Source organism: Triturus cristatus, chromosome 11, assembly GCF_964204655.1.
Source record: "Triturus cristatus chromosome 11, aTriCri1.1, whole genome shotgun sequence".
NCBI lineage: Eukaryota > Metazoa > Chordata > Amphibia > Caudata > Salamandridae > Triturus > Triturus cristatus.
The window spans coordinates 401,104,279-401,125,247 of NC_140594.1; the positions used below are offsets into that span (position 1 = coordinate 401,104,279).

The 20,969-nt window shown below is 51.5% G+C and overlaps 1 protein-coding gene across 3 annotated transcripts; it reads left to right on the top strand.

Annotated features, from left to right (window-relative positions):
- Nucleotides 1-5,460: 5,460 nt before the first annotated feature.
- On the top strand, nt 5,461-19,925 carry LOC146784301 (interleukin-1 beta-like). 3 transcript variants are annotated; one of them, XM_085635686.1, is made up of 6 exons: nt 5,461-5,694; nt 6,148-6,200; nt 9,722-9,812; nt 17,141-17,320; nt 17,733-17,869; nt 19,197-19,925. In XM_085635686.1, exons 2-6 carry the CDS (start codon nt 6,162-6,164, stop codon nt 19,407-19,409), a joined length of 660 nt encoding a protein of 219 aa, XP_085491812.1. In that variant the 5' UTR covers nt 5,461-5,694; nt 6,148-6,161; the 3' UTR covers nt 19,410-19,925. The 3 variants fall into 3 exon arrangements, with proteins under 3 accessions (XP_085491812.1, XP_085491811.1, XP_085491813.1); XM_085635685.1 differs by lacking the exon at nt 5,461-5,694 and adding an exon at nt 5,729-5,799; XM_085635687.1 differs by lacking the exon at nt 5,461-5,694 and adding an exon at nt 5,964-6,051.
- Nucleotides 19,926-20,969: the final 1,044 nt, after the last annotated feature.

The window sequence follows — 20,969 nt, forward strand, 5'->3', positions numbered from 1 at the left end:
CCGGTTGATCCTTTCCACTAACCCGTTTGCACGGGGACAGTACAAAGCAGATTTGAGGTGAGTGATGCCCCGGTGATACAGAAATTCTTTCATCTTGTCCGAAGTGAACTGTACTCCATTGTCTGTTATAAGGGTATCAGGTAACCCTTCCTCAAAGAACACACTTTCTAAGAATTGTATGAGGACTCTTGTGTCTATCTGCTGGACACATTTGTAGACCAACCACCTTGAGTGATAGTCCACTAGCACCAGAATGAACCGTTCCTTTAATGTTCTTAGATTGAGGGGACCCATGATGTCCAAGGCTAACTTTGACCATGGTCGATTAGGCACTTCGACAGGCGACAGGGGGGGCTTGCGGGTCTGGTGAGTTTTGTCACTCCGGCTACAGTCTACACAATTTCTCACCACCTGTTCCGTCATGGCGTCCATACCTGGCCACCAATATTCCAGTCTGATTTTATTCTTGGTTAGGCTTCGCCCTAAGTGTCCTGCATGCGCAAGCCCCACAATCTTTTCTCTCAGGTTCTCCGGTGGAATCACTTTCTCCCCTCTGCAAACCACATTGCCTTGTATATTGAGTTCTACTCTGACATCCCAGAATTTACTTAAACTGATAGGAATATCATTCTTGTTTTCCGGCCAACCATTCTTGATGAACTCTTTAATTGAACACATCTCTGCATCATTTTGCATACTGTCATTCCATTCTTCTTTTTTTAGGCATGTGAGTTGCAAAATCACATCATCACATTCACAGCTAACAGGAGCACTTTCTCCCTCTGAGGGAGACCGTGACAGAAAGTCAGCAACCGTGTTTTGATGACCTGGCATATATCTCACACAAAAATTGTATCCTTCCAGTCCCAAAATCCATCTAGCAATTCTGGGAGTGGTTTTGTTAGCCCCTTTGGTGGTGAAAGCAAACATCAGTGGTTTGTGGTCCGTCTTTACAGTAAAAGGGATACCCCACAGAAAGAAGCGGAAGTGTTTAATCGCCCAGAAACAAGCTAGTGCTTCTTTCTCCACCACTGAGTAGTTGATTTCTGCCCCCTTAAGAGCTTGAGATGCAAAGGCCACAATGTGTTCCTTGCCTTCCCCCATTTGGGTGAGACTGGCCCCCAACCCTTTATTGCTTGCATCAGTGCAAAGGATTGTGGTTTTGTTCGGGTCAAACCTACCCAGGGATGGTGCAGAAATTATGCTTTCTTTGACAAGATCAAAGGCCTTCTGACAGGCATCGGACCACACATACAAGGTTCTGGATTTGAGTAAGTTACGTAAAGGTTCCACTATTGAGGAATAGTTCCTCACAAATTTTGAATAGTATTCGGAAAGGCCCAAAAATGATTTAAGGTCTTGAACACCTTTAGGGGCCTCAGTGTCCCTAATCGCCTTAACTAGGTCTATTTTGGGTTTGATCCCATCTTGAGAGATGGTGTGTCCTAGATACTCAACCGATCCCACCCCTATACGACATTTCTCCTTTTTTAGAGTGAGCCCTGATTTTTCCAAGTTGGACAAGACCATCCTGAGGGTGACGTTATGCTCGTTTAAGTCCTTCCCGTAGATTAATATGTCATCTTGAAAACAGAGTGTTCTGGGAAGGTCTTTCAAGACATGCTGCATGATCCTCTGGAAGGCGGCCGCAGCAGAAGCCAACCCAAAAGGCATGCGACGGAATTGGAAGGCTCCTAGGGGTGTCACAAAGGAGGTGAGATGCCGTGAGTTGGGATGAAGCTCCACCTGGTGATAGGCAGAGGATAAGTCGAGAACGCTGAAACAACTCGCACCATTAATGAGGGTAAGCACCTCATGAATACGTGGAAGGGGGTGCCTGTCTACCCATATGTTTTGGTTAAGGTCCCTGAGGTCCACACAGAGCCTGATATCCTTACTGGTAGCCTTGGTGGTAAGAACAATGGGGGCCAACCACTGTGAACACTCTATGGGTTCGATCACCCCCAACGACAGCAATCTGTCTAGCTCATTTTGAAGAGGCACGTGCATTAAATGTGGTATGGATCTGGCTTTGTGTGCTACCGGTTTGGCATTGGATTTCAATTTGATGGAATGCTGATAATTCTTGAGTAATCCTAGGTCATCAGAAAATACTTTGGGGAAATCATTGCAAACATCCATCCCTCCCACCGAGGGATCCACTAAGAGGACTTGGTCGGGACTGTTGGGGTCTAACTTAATCCCGAGTTCCCTCTGGTGTTTCCATCCCAACAAGTTGGACCCCTTCTGGGTAATGTATATCTTGCCCACCGTGTTCCTTCCTTTGAACCCTATTTCCTTAGTGGTCATGCCTAATAGGGGTATGGGGTCCCCATTGTAGCCTCCTGGTTGTATGTCCGGAGGTTGTACCGTTTCTTCCCATGAGGGAAACAGTTGAGAAAATATGGTGGCATCAACCAGGGTGTAAGGGGAACATGAATCAGCAAAGACCGTTAGGGTTTTGTTATCCAGGGTAATGTTGCAACATGGGAATTTATCGGTATTGTTTTTGTCTTTAAGTTGAAAAATTAACTTGGGATCAGGAAATAATTGTGGCTCAATCTCCAACACCGCTTTAGAGCGCTGATCATGACATACCCTGGACAAATGTCCTTTTTTCCCACATTTGTGGCAGACAACAGAACGTGCTTGGCAAATCGGGTTATTGGCTAAGTGTGTAGGGCTCCCACATCTATAACACTTGAATTTATTTCCCTGAAGTGGGGTGTTAGCTATCTTACTTTTGTGATCTTTGCTTATGGCATTGACCTCCATGGTTTTGCCCCCTTCACCTTTCATTTCAACCATACAATCTGCCATGTGCTCAATCCCTACTGCTATATCAATGGCTTCCTTGAGGTTGGGATTGGCCACCAGGAGCCTCTCCTGAATCTTGTGATTGTTGGTGCACCTGACCAACTGGTCTCTAATCAGGGAATCCTGAAGGGACTCAAACTCACATGTGTTCGCTAGACCCTTTAAGGCTGCAATAAATGGTTTAACCTTCTCATTTTTTCCCTGTGTTCTTGAGAAGAATTTATGTCTCTCTAACACTACGTTTATCCTTTTACTGAAATGCTTTTCTAGTTTGTTTACTGCCACAATATACACATTTTCATCGTCATCACTATCACTTCCCCCTTCTGCATTAGTCGAAATGTCATCATAGACCTTGCGTCCCTCCACGCCCAAATTGTGTAGCAGGGTGTGTAACTTGCGTAAATGGGAAAACTTCTCCCCTCCAATAGCAATAAGATAGGACTCCAGTAACCCAAACCATTGTTTCCAAGGCAGAATAGGTTCTCCTGCCTCGTTAAGGAAAGGTGGGGGCTGCGACATATTAGCAGCTGCCATAATTTACAATAACTATGAGGGAGGAGGTAAAATACAGCAAAACAAACCAATGAACAACGTTGGAAAATGAAGAGGAGAAAACCCAATATACTCAAAATTGTTTTACACCCCACCCCAAAAGTCAATGTACATTTCAATATATGATGGAGCAGTACAGAAAATTAGCAAAGGTACCAGTTTGGACAGTCATAAAAATACAATTGAATAACCAAAATACACTACAATACTCTGGCGAACAACACCACACAGGAGGAACAACAGAACGTGTGACTGAGAATGTTAGCAAAGGAAACTGAGCTGGTCAGCGTGAGCAGACAAGCGCGACAACAGTGATGATAACTGTGCCCATCAGTGACAAAAACTATGTGCAGCTGTGCCTGTCAGCGTGAAATGACAGGCAGAAGATTCCACAAGCTGTGCCCATCAGCGAAAACGAAGAAAACACATTACAAAGCAGGATTTACACAGCTATATCCTGGATATGTGGAGAATTTCGCTGGAGCCCTTAAGATGAAGAAATTGCTGTATTTTCCCACAACCGGATCGTTAAGAAGAGCCACGCTGCCACCTGGTGGATGAAGTCAGAAACGCACCCCCATTCACCTCAGCTGAGGAGTGTCAATTATGACGGATCAGTTGCAAGCGCGCGAGAAGGAATGCTCAGATGCCGTCAGGAATCCTGTCAGAAATGCCTCACTTGAAGAAAACAACACAGAGGCTGCCGCACACGGCTATGACAAAGGCGAAGAAACAGAAGCTATGTTGAAGGTGCTTCAAACCACAGCCAATACAGCGTTGCTGAGGTCCAAGCAGTACTGAAAGCCAACCCCGTCGCACCCTCAGGCAGGCGCTGTGGTAACAGGTGCGGTAGCGCTTGATGGCCAAAAGCAGGGAATTGACTCCAAATGAGGCGAATTGCAACGAAGGCGGCTGAAACACTCCTTACGTCCGCAGAAGCAGGGAGAAACCCGACTAATCACACAGTCGAAATCATACCCTTCACAGACGGAGCCACGGCAGGACAGGAAAGGCAGCGCTAAGAGGCCCACACACAGAGCAAGTGTCACAAGGTCACGGAGGCGAAGCAAAAGTGGCAAACTCCCTCCTTCTCTCAGCCACATGCAGGCAGAAGCACACTTGCGAAATTGAAGGGATAAAACGCCTCTTTAATCAGCACAGTAACAGTCTTACTTTGAAGAATTTAGAAACAGCGGAGCCTCCCAGGTACTCACGACCGCCGACACAGGAGAGCTGGAATTGAAGAATTGGGGGTGATGGTGAGCCGTCCCCACACAGCAAGACGTCGCCAGTGTTATAAAGATGACCAGAAGGCAGGTAAGTATGAACTCTTCTTTAATGGTCATACACCACCACAGGATCCAGCCTAGTCAGAGGAAGGGTGCAATGGAATGTTGGTGACAGGGAGAGGGAAGAACCAAGGGAGGAGGAAGGAGGGGGGGGAAAGGAACGTACCAAGTAGGCGATTACAACAGGTCCCTGTGTCCTTTCTTGCACGCTGCTGCCGAACTGCGACACAGGCCCCGCCGCGCTACAGACAAGACTGTGCCTCAGCCTTGGGGAAAACCATTTCTGAAAGATGGGGGCCAAGTAGGCCCACGCGTGCACAGAGAAGTGACAGGCAGTTCAAGAAACCTGCTGCTACAGTTAGGGGCTGGCTGTCTGCACGTCTTTATTTGAGCGGGAGAGTAATGGCACTTCTCAGGACCAACGAGGAGTATTCAGGAATACTGAGGACCTGTTTTTATATTTCCATTTCAAACATTGGAATAGCGGTGTTCGCAGGAAACAGGTTATGGATGAAGTGTACAGAATTGCCCTTTGCTCACCTCGGGGTACACAATGATTTTTTTGACGTGTTTGTGTTTTAAATCACGCGCTTCTCTGCCTATGCACCTGCAGCGCAGCGTGAGCCCCCCACCCCCGCAGGAGAGCAGGGGGTGAGGTCTCCGACCGGAAGCTCGCCCTAGGCTAACCACTCATCTTTATCTATTCACAATCTGTTTGCAGGTAGGGGGCGTGGTTCCTTTTCAAATCCGGGGGGCGGGGAAGGGGTAGTGGTGGGTGGGTGGGGGAAGGGGTAGTGGTGGGGGGTGGAAATTCCAAACCAGGCGGCCCTATAAGAAGGAGCGTGGGCACGGTACCTAAAGCCCATCCTGCTGGGGGAGTGGGACAGGCAAGCAGCAGGCCGCGAAATCCTTACAGACCGGGCAAAGGACTCTTTCTGAGGAAACAGACCACTTATTAAACGACAGACCCTGAGAGGCCGACGCAGGGAGACCCTCCGAGGCACAGCAGAGAAAACAACCCCCCCGGAGTCAGGTATGGATTGCCGTTACACACGTAGGCGTCGCTTTATTATGACGTGTTTTTCAACTGCTGGGGATGCGAGATCTTGGAATGGATTGGGGCGGCTCGTATTCTCAAGTGTGTGAGGCGTTACAGTTCTCTAAATACAAAACTGCACCCAGTAATGCACGTGTTAAAGACCGAATAAGGATAAAATGTAGCCTCCCCCCCCCCCCCCCCCCTTCGGTTATTAGGTGCAAACGGGTACATATAAAACGTGGGGGGAGCGGGGCTATAGCGGGTGTGGTAAAAAGATGGGTCGGGTGTGACAGCCGAGGCATTACCCGCTTCGCTCGGTTTTCCTTCGAGAAACGCAAAAACTCGTCTGTGGTGAGCACAGGAATGTATCGTGTGACTTAACAAATAATGAAATGCATTGTGGTAAACACCGCTCATCCCTGCCGTGTGCTTCTCCCAAACTTCCAGGTCCCATCTCTGTCATGGAAACTGAGCTGACGGACGGCGGTAATGGCGCTGAGGTGAGTACTCGAGTTCGAGGGAGATGCGGACGGGAGGGGGGATGAAGGGATTAGAAGGGGGCACTGGTGGATGGCTGCGGTGGAGCGGACCCCGTCTTTCTTCCACCCGTTCTCGGCCTAAACGTGATGCAAAATATGCCTGAAAGCCACTAAACCATGTGGTCTTTTTAAACCATACTGCTTACGTTTATTAAGGTTATAAGCAATGGACGTTGAAACCGTTCCCTTCAGGGCCCTGTAGTCATGTCCTTAACTTTTCAGGTAAAACCACTCGCTGATTTCTGAATAGTGAGTGAGAGATCGTTACGGTAACCATGTTGTTTCTGCTTACATTTCACATGCTTTACTTAATCTGCTTGCTTTTACTTTTTAGGCAGCATATTACTCTTATCAAGTGCATAATTTGAATTGAGCCACATCCAAGTGTTTATAGCGGGCACAATTAGGTTGTAGCTGAAGGCAGTGAGTTTCTCTCAGTGGGACAGTATGGTATTCAGTAGGGGAGAGGATGTGGCACTATGGCCAGAGCTGTCGAATTGGGAACTGGGTTCAGCCTTCATGACCAGACCACTCTACTGAGGGAGCATATTCCCATGCTAGACCATACAAGGCACCACTAGACCTTAGAAGGCTTGATGTCTTTGCACAAGCAGGTGTACCCTAGTGGTGTCTATTGTGAGTAGGGCTCCCGGTTTTATGGTATTTATTTTTTGCCATTTCCGTCTGTATTTATCCATATTTATTTTGGGTTTTGCAGAAACATTAAGCTGAAATTAGTATATTTCCACATTTATTTAACCAATAACAACGCACTCATGCTTGAATGTCTACCAGGTTTCAGGGCTGTGAACACCCGCTTAAGGTATATCGGAGCACTTATATGAAAATATTTAAATTTCAGTACCAATCTTGTGCATAGCTACTGCTGTTAAAGCCTCTTTACCAAAATTCCTTTCTTTTTTAACCCCCTTATCTCTGAATCCACACATCTATTGGCCTGGCAGTCATGGCAGACAGTATTTAAAATTACTCAAAAAGCAACCCAATTTCTGTTTTTATCCACATTTAAAAATAAATACAGACAAGAAAATTGATGTTTTCTATCTGTAAAAACGGAAAACAGGGAGCCCTAATTGTGAGTTAACCTTGAAGGCCTGTCCATCACAATCCATACTGAAGTTCATCTCCAGTCTTGCGGGCAGGCCTACGAAGCAGCACACCCTAGAGCATGGGTACTCACAAACTTTCTCTCGGGGGCCAAATTTACAGTGTGGTGTGTGGCCGAGGGCCGCACCGGTGGGGACGGGGTCAGATGGGGAGGGGCGGGGCTGAAGCAAAAAAAAATGTGACCATGAACATATATAACTCTTTATTGTTTGGTTAAAAAAAGCCATTTACAACAACATGCTAAAAATTGAGTAATCAAGTTAACTATGATAAAAGTTTTAAAACAATTAATCAATAAGATAAAATTCAATAATCGTAAAAGTCTGGTAATATTCTAATACAATACATCACCCTGGATTTCATGTAGTTTCTGATTTGGATAAATCGTCTTTTAGTTCAATGTGACCATGAGGTTGAGCACAGGTCCCTGCAGCAGACGCCTTCGTCCACTGAGCCAGCATACACAGATCTCCCTCTGTCGCCCTCTCTCCCTCTGTCGCCCTCTCTCCCTCTGTCGCCCTCTCTCCCTCTGTCGCCCTCTCTCTCTCTGTCGCCCTCTCTGTGTCTCTCCCTCTGTCTCTCTCCCCCTCTCTGTCATCTCACCCGTGTCTCTCGCCCTCTGTCTCTCTCCCTCTGTCTCTCTCCCCCTCTCTGTCATCTCACCCGTGTGTGTGTCAGCCCTCAGCCTGGGCTGAGACAGCTTCCCAGCGCGCACACACAGCCGCTCTGAGACAGCTTCCCAGCACTCACACACAGCCGCACCCGTGTACTTCACGGGTCTTTAAAAGACCATTTACATGTTAATAAAGCTTTGTTGTATTTCACCTCTTAGGCCCCTGCATCTCCACTTTGACAATCACTGGAATCCCCCGGCCCCCACACAGCAGAGTCTCAGAGTCCGGGCTGCTGCAACCGGCAGTGTTTACACTATTTAATTTTTTTTTTTAAAACACATGTAGGATGTCTGCAAGGTCCGCGGGCCGCTGAGAAAGGCTTGCCGGGCCGTACTATGAGTAACCCTGCCCTAGAGCAACAGTGATCCAGTCACTGTGAATCTGTCACTGAGGTCACATGAACCTTGAGCAGGTTAGGGCGGTGCGAACGGTGTGACCGCACTGGGTACCTATTTCAGGTGGGTGCATAGTGTTTGCAAGTATATTATGGTTTAAAAAAAACTTGCTGTCTCCTTCCTGGCCTCCAGCAATTTTCAGTAACAATAAAAATGTCATGATAACGTCGGTGATTAATGTTCTTCCTAGAGAGATCCCAGTTTTGTCTAGTGGAAGGCTTGACTCCTGGAAAGGTAGCACAGAGGGTTAATGTGCCTGCTGCAAAGAACATGTACCATGTAGATCACAAAGTGCACTGCTTTAATGGGGGTACCGTGATGAATGGTCATTTAATGTCAGCTGTAGATGATGGATCCCTGAACAGTGTCATGTATGTGCATGTTTGCATTGTGCTGAGGGGATTACCAGGTAATTGTTCACGCAGCTCTCTGATGGATGTCACGTGCGGTTTTTCTGAGTCCCCAGATAGATCATGCAGTCTGTGTCCTCTTTTGTACTGCCAGTCACCGGTGTATTCAACTGTGTAGCCTTGGACCGTGTCATGTATGTGCATGTGCCTTGCATGATCGAGGTAACTATTAGCGGCGATACTACGTGTCTCTCGGTCCTCTTTCAAGTGCTTGCCGGCCTTTTTCCCCAGCAACACCCCCCCCCCCCCCCCGCGGCAATCTGGGGGATTGCCCCGGGCTCCACAAGCTCTGGCTACGCCTCTGTAACCATGTGCCGCGGCCCTTCCCTCCTTCTGGTAGAGGAGACTGCCCATTGATTGGAAGCACTTTTTGAGTCCCGAGTACACCTTTTTAATATGTGATTTGTTTTTAGGGGTGTTGGTCCCATTAAACTGAATTACCTTGTATGTGTGTAGAAACGGGTAGTCCGTGATATCAGTCAATTCCTCTAAAGAGTCGATGCGTTTTGGAAGGTGTACTCTCCTGACCTTAATCGGTTCCCTTTCCAGGACTGTCGCACTGCAATCTGGGACACGGCTTTTTATATTGGCCCTGAATTCCATAGAACGACCCAGACCCTCCCGGGACTGTTAGTTCCCGGGAACAGCAAAGTGTAAATGTGTTTTTATAATCTGTACAATATTGCCGAGTGTAGCACAAGCCTGCAGCGCCTTCTAGCGGCCACTGCCCCCCCTCTTTAAGCACAAGCAATAGTGGGTGGCATCAGGGTGCGTTTGCACGGAGACTGTCTTCGGGTACAGCTGTGAAACCATGGCGACTGAACTTATTAGCAAGTTGCACAGAGCAGGGCCTCATTCTGTCTTTGTCTCCACAGGCCTTCACTTTCAGCTTCAAACCAGCAACGATCCCTTTCTGTCGTTTCGGGGCGGAAAACCAGGAAATCCTCAGAAGCGACGATGACGAAGGTAAGGTGGCGCCCTCCTCTGGAGGTGTGGAAGGGGGTTATGCCTTTTCCTGAAACTTCACAGCAGGGTTATATTACCGTAACGGATGAGTTACTAATGCTATATCACCCGGCTCAGTTGTCTGCAAGCTGCATGTCCAGTATCCATGCCGAGCCTCCGCCTCTTCCCCAGGTCAATGAACCAGTAAAAGTGATCTTTTTGCATATAAACCCATCTACCGATTGAGTGCGAGTTTTGCGGAGGTGGGCATAGCGGCTAAAGAAGCATAGCTTGATGCGTCTTGGGAGATTAAGGGGGGAGTAGGGGGGCAAGCCGACACCAGACCATTTTATTGTGTGTGAAAAAGGCCGCTTTATTGAAACAGGTGCATATCACAATAAATTCCTTGGCCACTGCCTTACAAAACTAATACCTCGCTATACAATAACCTCCTGACCCCTTGAGTATTCCCCCCCCACCCCTACGATCCCACATCATTTCCCTCCTCCCCCAAAATACAACATAACATTCCATAACCAACATATAACCCAATCCTACACCATGTAGCCTTTCCGAACTCCCAAACTCCCCTGACCGTAACCCCTACCTGCCTTCTGTGCAACTGTAACTATCCAACCTTTAATCTAAACTTATCCAACCTGAATACCCTTTACCTGTCCCTGTACCCAAATTACCAAACCTATAACAACAAACTCTAGCCAATCCCGGTCAACTGTCAAACCACCCCGCCACCCAGGAAAAAGGGGGGGAAGTGTCGGCGCTTACGCCTCTTCGGCCCCTTTTCCTGCCCCCCCCACCCCCCGCACGCCGCGAACCCGCGTAACTTAACGCCTGGCAACTCCCAACAATCGTGCCAACACCTCCCTCAATTCCAAAAGGTAAAGGTCCATCCCCATCCGGGACAAATGAACCCCATCGTCTCTGAACATTTCCCGTGCGTCATAGCGAATGTCCCGATGCACCACGCGTCCAATCCCCACATGCCTGCAGAACCTCACCATCTCCGTATTAAGCTTACGCCTTGCCTTGTCCACCGCCCCTGGGTTAATCGCCCCCCTCCAACTCCTCCGGGGAATAAACTCCGTCCACACAATGGAACAACCCGCCCAACGCTCCTTAATCAGTACCAAATCCTTCTTCATCGCCCGCATCAGCGCCAAACCCGTCTCCCTGACCATGTCGTTCTCCCCCAAGTGGAGCACCAACACATCTGGGCATCGACCTGCTCTCATAATTCCGTTCAACACCGACACCAATTCTCTCCATCGCATACCACCCCTGCCCCGCCATCCAATTGAAAACAATGCATTATTAAAACCCAACTGCTCCCCAAAATAGCTCTCTTGCGCCTGAATTTGCGCCCTCACGAACGAGTGCCCCACGATCCAAATTGACATTTCTCTGGCGAGGGGTCCCATCACTGAACCTGAAAAGAAAACAAGAATAAGAAACCAGCCAAATCCACCCTAAAAACCAACTCTTTTGTGTGTTTTTTTTTTTTTTTTTTTTTTTTTTTTTTTTTATAACAAACCGCCCCCCGTTGCGCTGCGCACATACCACCGGTAGCAATTCGACGACCACCTACCCAACTTCATGATGTCCCCACTGTCCCAACCCCTCGCATGCGCCTCCGACGCTGCCCCAATGCGGAAGGAATGCGTACCAAATCCCTTATCCTCAATCCCCAATCTCCGGAGCGCTTTCCTCAGCACCGCCAGCAGTTGTGAAGCTTTAACGCCCCGACCCTGCTGATGTGAAAAAACCAGTTCCCCAAAACCTTCCGAACACGCTTTCCACCGTCGCCCCCAACGAAACGGACAAACCGTCGGAGAGCGCCCTTCCTTCAGAGCCACCCACTTCCCCCTACTTTTTTGATCAGTCTTTGCCTTTCGAAGCCAAACACTCACTACCTGCTCGCCAAAGGAGACCTCATCCCAGGTTAAACCCTGCTCCCCCTTTGATCCCAACAATTCCGACACCCGAAAGGCCCCAAAAAACATCCAAGACATGAGCGTGGAGAATAGCGCTGCCTCCCCAACATTCCAGCACACCTCAGGCAGGACCCCCAGCACCCTATCTAACAACTCCCAAGATAGTGGCCTCCTCACTCGGGCCCATCTCCCGCATTCCCTTGCCCAGCCTTCCAAAATCCGGGTCCCCAGCTCCCCCGCGGAAGGCGCATATCTCCACAACAACTTCCCGACTAACGCGACCCCCGCCAACTTGCCCCCTATCGTCACCTTCGTCAGCCCTGTCTCCACCAGATCAATATGAACTGCACAACATCCTCCCGCCTCTCCGCCTCGGCAGCTCGCCACCGAACGGATAAATTCCTCCCACGCCGCCCGGTATGCCAGCCTCGTAGATTGCGCCAAAGAACCTAGAACCAATTGTAACATCCTGTATTGCCTACTTCCCATAGTTGGTGCGGCATCCTGGTCGGGTTCACGTCCGCTTCCTTGGCGAGCCCACGGAATCTCCCCCACTGTGAACGAGACAAGGCATCCGCAATGTCATTGTCCACCCCAGGTACATGCACCGCGCGAAACGCAACATCATGTCGCAAGCACCCCAGTACAAAGACTCTCAACAGCTTGAGCACCTGCGCGTCCCGCACCGACTGCCTGTTCACCACCTGCACCACTGCCATGTTGTCGATCCTGAAAGTAACCTTCTTGTGGGCCAATAATACCCCCCCACAGTGTGACCCCCCACCACTAAGGGGAAGAATTCCAAAAACGCAATGCTCCTGCCTCCCTCCAACCATTCCACCGGCCAGGGCTCTGCACACCACCTCCCCTGCCAGTACAGTCCAAACCCTTTGCTCCCCGCTGCGTCCGAGAAAATCTGCACGTCCCACACCATGTCCACCTCTCTCATCAGAGGCACTCCGTTAAACTGGTGCAAGAAAAATTGCCACATCCTTAAATCCTCCCTTACTCCGGCCGACAGTCGGACATGGTGATGTGGTGGTCTCTGTCCCTCCAACGCTCTCCCCAGTTGCCTACAGAACGTCCGCCCTACTCTGACCACTCTACAAGCAAAATTGAGGTGCCCCAGCAACACCTGGATGTCTCTAACCGTCACCTTGTGGCGTGCCAACACCCCGGTCAGCATTTCCAACATGTTTAGCTTTTTATCCGCCGGGAGGCGCGCTTCCCTCAGGACGGAGTCCAGTTCAATACCTAGGAAAGCCAGTACCGTACTGGGCCCCTGCGTTTTCTCCGGGGCCAGCGGCACGCCTATGTCCCCCATGATCTCATGGAAACTGTCCAGAGCATTCTGGCAGTCCGCAGAGTCTGAGGCGCCGACAAAAAGAAAGTCATCCAAGTAATGTGTCACTCCTTGGTGACCCGTCAGTTCCGTAAACAGCCATTGTAGGAACGTGCTGAAGCGTTCAAAAAGTGCGCAAGACATGGAGCAGCCCATCGGCAAAGCCTTGTCCACATACCAGGGCATACCAGTGACCGCCGAATTGTATGCCCAGCAGATCCCAGTCATCTGGATGAACTGGCAGCAACCGGAAAGCTGACTTTATGTCACACTTTGCCATCCGCGCTGTTGCGCCCGCGGTCACCACCAGTGACATAGCCACGTCAACAGATGAGTAAGACACGGTGGCCGCACCCTCCGCGATGAAGTCATTGACCGACCCACCTTCTGGCCATGACAAGTGTTGGATAAGGCGAAACTGACCCGCTTCCTTTTTGGGCACCACTCCAATGGGTGACACAATCAAATCTGGCAACGGCCACCCCGTAAAGGGGCCCGCCATACGGCCCTCCTGCACCTCCTTGTCCAATTTCGCCTGCACCACCTGCGGGTGCTCCCGTGCCGATCTCAAATTGTCCGCCCATCTCCGGACCCTCGTACCCCAATCTGAACCCCTCCCGAAACCCCACTCGCAGCTGCTCCGCCGCCTCCCTGTCCGGATAACCCCCGAGAGCCCCTTCCAATCTCTCCACCTTAACCGGCGTATGAGCCCTTTGGCCCAGGCCCCTTAGCCCCCCGCCCCCTCCCCCTTGCTGCGCCTGCTGCTGTGTCCCAGCCTTATGGGCTCCGTACTGCCACTGCTGACTGCCTTGTGCTGGCCCCTGAGCCCCTCCGTACTGCCACTGCTGACCGCTGTGCGCTTGTCCCTGGGCGCCCCAACATTTGACCAGCGCATGCCGCTTGCCGCACCCTGAGCATTCGTGCCGGAACTTACAGTACTCCCTGGTGCAGAGCCCCTTGTTATAATCCCAGCATGCCCCCTTCTCCCCTGTTGTCCCCTTGCTGGCTCCCCCCACCCCCCCTCGGGTGGGCCCCCCTCGAAAGGGCTGGTATACGAGCGGTAGCCCGCTGGCCGTAAAAATAGTCTTCCCTGACCCAGCCAGCCCCATGGTATGCTGCCACAAGTCTGTATCCAACTCTCCCCACTTTGCCTCTGCATCCCATGCCATGCGCGCCCGGAATTCCTCATCATACTGAGCCCAGGCATATCCACCCCCGGTAATCTGCGCCTTTCGGATTACGTCCATGTATTTAAACATGGCCACGGACCTCTCCGGGAACTTTTCACAGTACACGCTGGCATATGAGAGAAATGCCGCTGTCCAGTTCTCTATCGTTAAGGGCACTTTAGGCCTCTTGGCCAGCTCGAACTCTTCTTCCTTAGAGCCCTCCTTTGCCCTGACCTCCCTATGCAATAATTTAAGCATCTCCACATATTCCCCCTTCCAAATTCTTTCCTTTGTTGCCAACATCAGGTGCGCCCCCAATGGCTTGGTCACCCCCATATATGGCAACCTTTTAATCTTCAACTCCTTACACTCCAACTTATTGTCCACCTCCTTTGTCCCACTTGACCCTTTGTCATCCGTCACCCCTGTCTTGGTCGCCCCCGTGTCCTGGCCTGTGCCCTCCGTGCCCACCGCCACATCCACTACGTAAGCGCCTTTGCGCAATCTACCCCCCCCCCCCACTCCTCTTGACACCATCCTTGCGCGCCCGAGCAAATGTTCATTACCTGGCGCCAAGTCCTCCGTCCGCCGCTCTTCCCGGCGTCCAGTCCTGGGGGCCGAGATGCTTTCCCACCGCGAAGTCCGACCCGTGGGCCGCGCCTGGCGTCGTGACACCTGTAAAACTATCCACAACATTACTCGGCCCCCCATCCCTACCGTCCCCCACCTCACGCAACTCCCCTTCCTCCATACTCTCCTCATCATAATCTAATTCCTCCTGTCCTGCACCCCCAGCGCTCCCCGCTGGACATGCCACCTGCTGCTTAGGAAAACAAACAACATTCCTGGCGGTGTTCCTCCGTCGCTGCCCCCCCCCGGGGCGCTGTGACCCCGTGGGTGTTGGGGCTGGTGAGCCCGTCTCGGGCCTACTTGTGCCAGCCGTGCCGGGATCCCTCGCCGGTACTGGGCACGCCGCCCCAGGCTCCACCCTCCCTTCTCCTTGGCGTCGCCAGGCCGCTCCCAGCCTTGCCAAGTCCGGCACCCCGCGATGTTCCCGCTGGCGCTCCGCGACCTGTAAAGAAAAGGCATGGTCTGGTGTGCAGGGCCTACCTGCTATCTTCTGCCATCCCATCCCCGCTTCCCTACCCCTACCGTCCCCACGACCCAAGCCTGCCCTACCGCACTCAAATCCACCACGTCCCCTTCACCCCCCTCTCCGTCGTCACCGTCACTCCAGTCCCAATCCACTCCCCGTCCGCTCGCCCCCAGTCCCGCCGCGCCCCCCTCCGCCCCCCCCTTCTCCGTACTTTCCGCCCCCCCCCGCCTTGACGCCCCCGTCCCCAACCCCTGGCTCCCCCCCAACCCCTCCGCCCAGGACTCAAATATGTCCAGGCCGTCCCAGTCCCTCTCACTACCCTCCGACTCAAACAGCACAGGGGATTCCCCCCTTGCTGGACCCCCCCCCCCCCCCCGTAGCCTCCGTCCAGCCCTTCCCGCCGCCGCCCGGTCTCGCCCCGCTCCCGTCCCGAGCGTCCTGCCCCCGACCGCCTGCGCTACCCCCCCCCCCCACCCCTCACCCACTCGTGCCATCACCCTCCCACTGTGCACCGCGCCCCTCCCCCTCGCGCAGCCCCCACCTGCCGCCTGCCCCGTCCTCGCCTCTCCTGTCAGACTGCGCTCCAAACCGCCTGCCCCTGCTCCCCTCAGTCCTTGCCCCCTCATCCCCTCCCCTCCTGCCCCCATCCGCTAAGCCACGCGGTGTCGCTCTATATTGCCCCCAGACCCGACCGCCTGCAATATTGCCTCATCGGGCACCTCAGTCAGCCCCTCCTCATCCGCCAGCTGCTCCGGCCGCCCCTGCGCACTCCTCCGCTCGCTATACGCCTCCTCCCGGCCCTCCCATGAGCATCCCCGCGCCCCCGCCGTTGCCCTGCCAGCGGCCGCTCCCTTGCTGGAGGAGCGGCCCGCATAAGATTTTGGCCTCGCGAGGGAGGCACCCGACGCCTGTCCCCGTCTCGCCGCTCTTTCCCGCCCTCCCTCCCCACCGCGCTCACCTCCGCCACAACCTCGGGGGCAGCGCTCCTGGTATACGCGCTGCCCCGGAAACTCACCGCTCCCCCCAACGGACTCCCGGGGGGCGAACACGCCGCGACGGCGGCCGCCACCCCCGCGGACGCGCGCCTCGCCGGGCGCCGCGTCCAATTCGCATCCTGCACCAGCATGTCCAACCGTCCCGCCTCACTCAGCAAGCGGATGGCCTCCAGGACACGAAAATCACCAGTCGCCATGCTCCCGGTACGTAAACTACTCAAGGCCTACCACTACTACTACTACTAAACAAATTTAGACTGCGCACACCCAGCCACCAGATCACCAAGTCTAAAATGGTGACTGGGCGGGCGCGCAGAATCCCTATATACCCCTTGGGCTTATTTGGCTGTATTTGGGCTACATTTGGGCTATCCCCAAATGTAGCCCAATTTCTACAAAATGGCCGTTCGGCCACCCCCCCCCCCCCCCCCCCCCTCCCCCCTCCCAATCTGCCCGGGAGGCAGACCTCGCGGTGCTCGGCTGCCCCCCAGGCTCCCATTTTGCTAAATTGTCCGAACCCATTTTTAAGTTTATTCTTGTACTGTTTATTTTTCTCACACCTACCCAGAAAGAAATCAATCTTCAAATGTGTCGCCAGGGGCGACAGGTTAATGGCTTACAGTATGACCCCCGACAAGCTATTAAGAGGGGCCAGATTGGATTTTTGTCTACCCACGTGGAGCTGAAATTACCCAAAAAATTAAAGTTCACCGAAAACAGCCATTCTGGAGCACGGCGCTTTTGGTTGCTCCATTCTCTTGTACTAACTACTACATGTTAATCTCCCCTTTTCAGGTGACGTCACTTTAGCTGACATGAAAGAATTGGGCACGGTAGACCAGGGGTTCCGGCATTTCTCGAACTCTCTGTGCCGCATCACTGACGCCACCAACAAGAGCTTGGTACTGTACAAAGCACTCGGACAGACCCAGCTGGTGGCCCTATACCCACAGGGGTCTGACGCCGAACGCCAAGGTGAGGAGGGGCGTGGCTGCACGCGTAGACCTGCAGGAGCTTTACAAACGTTTACTGCCATGTACCGTCTAGTAAATCTTACACCGGCGCGCAGCGTGGTCTCCAGCACATCCCTTCCACACGCAGGAGTTTTGCCGTCTCATATAGCAAACTCGACCCGAAGGTAATGGAAAGCTTTACATGAGCACCAGTTACGTTACACAAGGACACATTCATTTTTGGTAGGCACGAGGAGATTAAACGATAAGCCCAGAATCACAGCATGTTGAGCTGACGCCAAGGCTCGAATCTGGTTCCCCAAGCTCTGACTGTTAGGCCACATCCTCAGTACAGTTTGTCTAAAGAAGCTATGACTACACCAGCATTACTGTTGTCATTGCGACTCAAATTAACAAACCTTCTTTCTCCGCAGCAACTTTGAATATGAACTTTTACTCATGGCTACCTGGGAGAAATAGCAGGAAGCAGCCCATCACGCTGAGCATTGTGGGAAGCAACCTCTTCCTGTCCTGCGCATTGGTGGATGAGAAACCCAAGCTACGCCTAGAGGTAACCAGGGAAGCCATGCTATTGTGACCAATGGGTACCAGCCATGCATGCAACTATTTCACTCCATCCTCAACCCCCACCCTCCAGTTCTTCTCTTGGTACTTCACTTTGAGGTCTGCGTTGTAGGTTGGGTATAAAACATAAGTGCAGCAGGGCTTGATCTTCGCTAGATTCTTTTTGGCCTATCCATAAGTGTATTTACATTTTCGCTGAAAATCGGGCCTGGGTCTGGAACCAACCTTGAGCACCAGCTCTAGCTGTGCCACTCTTGATATTCCGTACCTTCAGAATGGTGCAGGAGTTTTGTGCATTCAAAACTACCACCCTTCTGCGCATGTCCACGTACATTTGCTTTACGTTTTTTAAACACTGGTTCTGGATGCTCAGGCATTAATGACCAGGTGGCCCCGATTGCATAACAAACTCTGTTTCAGTAAACACCGGCTCCTTCTTGAGGTAGACTCTTGAACCTTGATAGACGTGTCTGCCTCCCAACCCCCCCCCCCCCCCCATTTCTGTTCGAGCCTCTGCTTCACACACTCGTTTCCTGGTTGGGAGGGGGTGGTTGGAGTTTGGGGCCAAGGGTTTACAGCTGCACAGGGTCCTGTCCTCCCCTGTACCTCTAGGCGCTAGACTTCATGTGAATCTACCACTGCCTTGATGATGCTTTCAACTCTTAATTTGTGATGTACTTGTCCTGTACCATTCAACACATGCACCATCCCGTCCAGAAGAAAATGTGCATTTTAGTCTGACTGATATTAATTGTAGCACTGATGTATGTTGGGAATGGGAAATTACAGACTATGCAAAGAAACACTGCACATGAGTTATTACTCGTTTTCTACCAGACCATTCTAGACATAGCAGTCACTGTCCCCATAGGTCGGGGGTCTTCAAACTGTGGGGCGAGCCCCCCTAGGTAGGGGGGTCTTTGGTGATCCCGGGGGGGTGGGGGGGGGGGGGGGGGTTCAGGCTTTGGCCAAAAGAAGCATTATGCTCTGTAATGGGCCATCACTAACCTCTTTTGTCATTTATTCCCTACCTGGTAGGATGTGTCAAAAGGGAAGGGACTCAAACTATTCTTCAACCCCCCCCCCCCCCAGCCACATTCTGTGGGTACTTTTAATAGATACAATTTAATAAAATAAATATAAAGAAATAGGAGGGGCTGATTAATTCCCCCCCCCCCCCCCCCCCCACTGTCGGGGGGGGGGCGGGAATGAGGGGGGATGGCATTAAAAAGGTTGAAGACCATTGACGTCTCTGGCACTCCACTGTCCCCTGCTCTCTACCTGCTTACCAAGCTCTCCCTTTTGTGCTGCAGGAAGTGAGTGGGAAGCTGACGAGCCTGAAGGGTGACCTGGTGCGCTTCATCTTCTTCAAGGCGGATGTGGCGGGTGGACCAGTCTCCTCCTTTGAGACGGCCACCTACCCCACGTGGTTCCTCAGCACCTCGCAGAACGAGAACATGCCGATGACTGTGAGCAGCTCCAGGGACCAAAGGAGCATCCAGAACTTCAAGGTCACCCAGCTTTAAGATGTGCTGGGCACATAATTGACGTGCAAGTCCAGCGATGGGACTGGAGAGGCCTCTCCACTGCTGTCACACGTGGGACACAGGACTCTGGATACATCTTTTCAGTTGACTTTCCATTCCGGAGATTAAGCTGCCTCATCAACTCCATCGTTGGGCTCTTATCGACGGCCACCAATGAATAGGTCACCTGTTCCAAACTGTCTACGTTCAAGAGCTGTGAGCCGTATGAGTGAAAGGAAAATGAATTTGCTGAGTTTCCATTGCTCCTTTTGTTTCATGAACACCGTCCAGGATCTCTTGCATGTGCCCAAACCTGTCACCACTGGCAGCAAATGCTTATTCACGAACACTGTTTTCACGCAAGTACATCTTTGAATATGTCTGGTTTAGTGCTGCTACTTTACCCCTGGTGCCAAATATTTATTCACGCCGACCAGTTTTAATCTATTTTTTCTTGGTTTTTTTTTTTTTTTTCCCTTCAATTTTTTTTTTATAAATACATTTTAAAATATGTAACTCGTTGTGTCTCTAGTTAGTTTTTCTTCTATTACGGAAGCTGTATAAGATGCCCCTAAGCGTTTGGTGTGAGAGCCTGGCTGTTGGACATGGGGAAACATGCATCAAATGTATCCCTAAATGTAATCGCCCTGTAGGTAAGAGGACACAGGGAGCACATACTTTCAAAATGGAGTCTCTTCCCAAATTTGAGGGATATCCTCACACCGTTGTTTGCCAAATAATAATAATCCACATTTGTGAAGCGCGAACAATCACCCGTAAGGGTCTCTAGGCGCTGGGGGCCGTCTGGAAGATTAAGCAAGCTATTGCCCAGAGTCGCACCGTGCTGGGCTAATCTGCCGCCGGCGCTGGGGATCGAACCGTGATCCCCAGATTCTGGAGTCAGTCGCCATGGCCACGGCGCCACACATCTTTCCCAATGGATGCTACTGTTACCAGCCAGACACATCAATGGGATTGGGGAGAACAAGAAACTAACCCTACACCTGCTCAAGGGACGAGTCCTAAATAACTGTAGAACACCTGTGCCTACCACTGATGGTTGAGGTGCCACTGCAGGAGGTTGGGGGGAATAGAGTAGTTGCCTCCCTAGAAGCACAAAGCACATGAGGGTGACAGCAGTACCGTTGAATATGTCTTCCCTCGTGAGCGTAGAGCCAGCTTTCAGGAAAGCCATGAATGTGTATTCGTGTTTTATGATGCTGCAACAATGGACACGTGCATATAGAAAATGGGACGCGCACCCAGCCGTCTTGCGAATGCTTTATTTGGTAAATATATTCATGGTATTCTCGACCCACACACCAGAGTAGAATCATGTATTTTGTTATTTCCTTACATACTATGTTATTTGCAGGATATATTGGTGCCTACACCCCTCCCCCTCCACCCCCACCCCAAGAGGAGAGTCATACTTGCAGATAGTCTGGTAAAATGGGGAGATGTGTTTCTTGCCACCAATCATGTAGTACAAGTTTCAACTGCGAATGGCAGTGTCTGCAAGCGGCAGGTACTCGTGCGGTAGAACAGAGCCAACTCCTC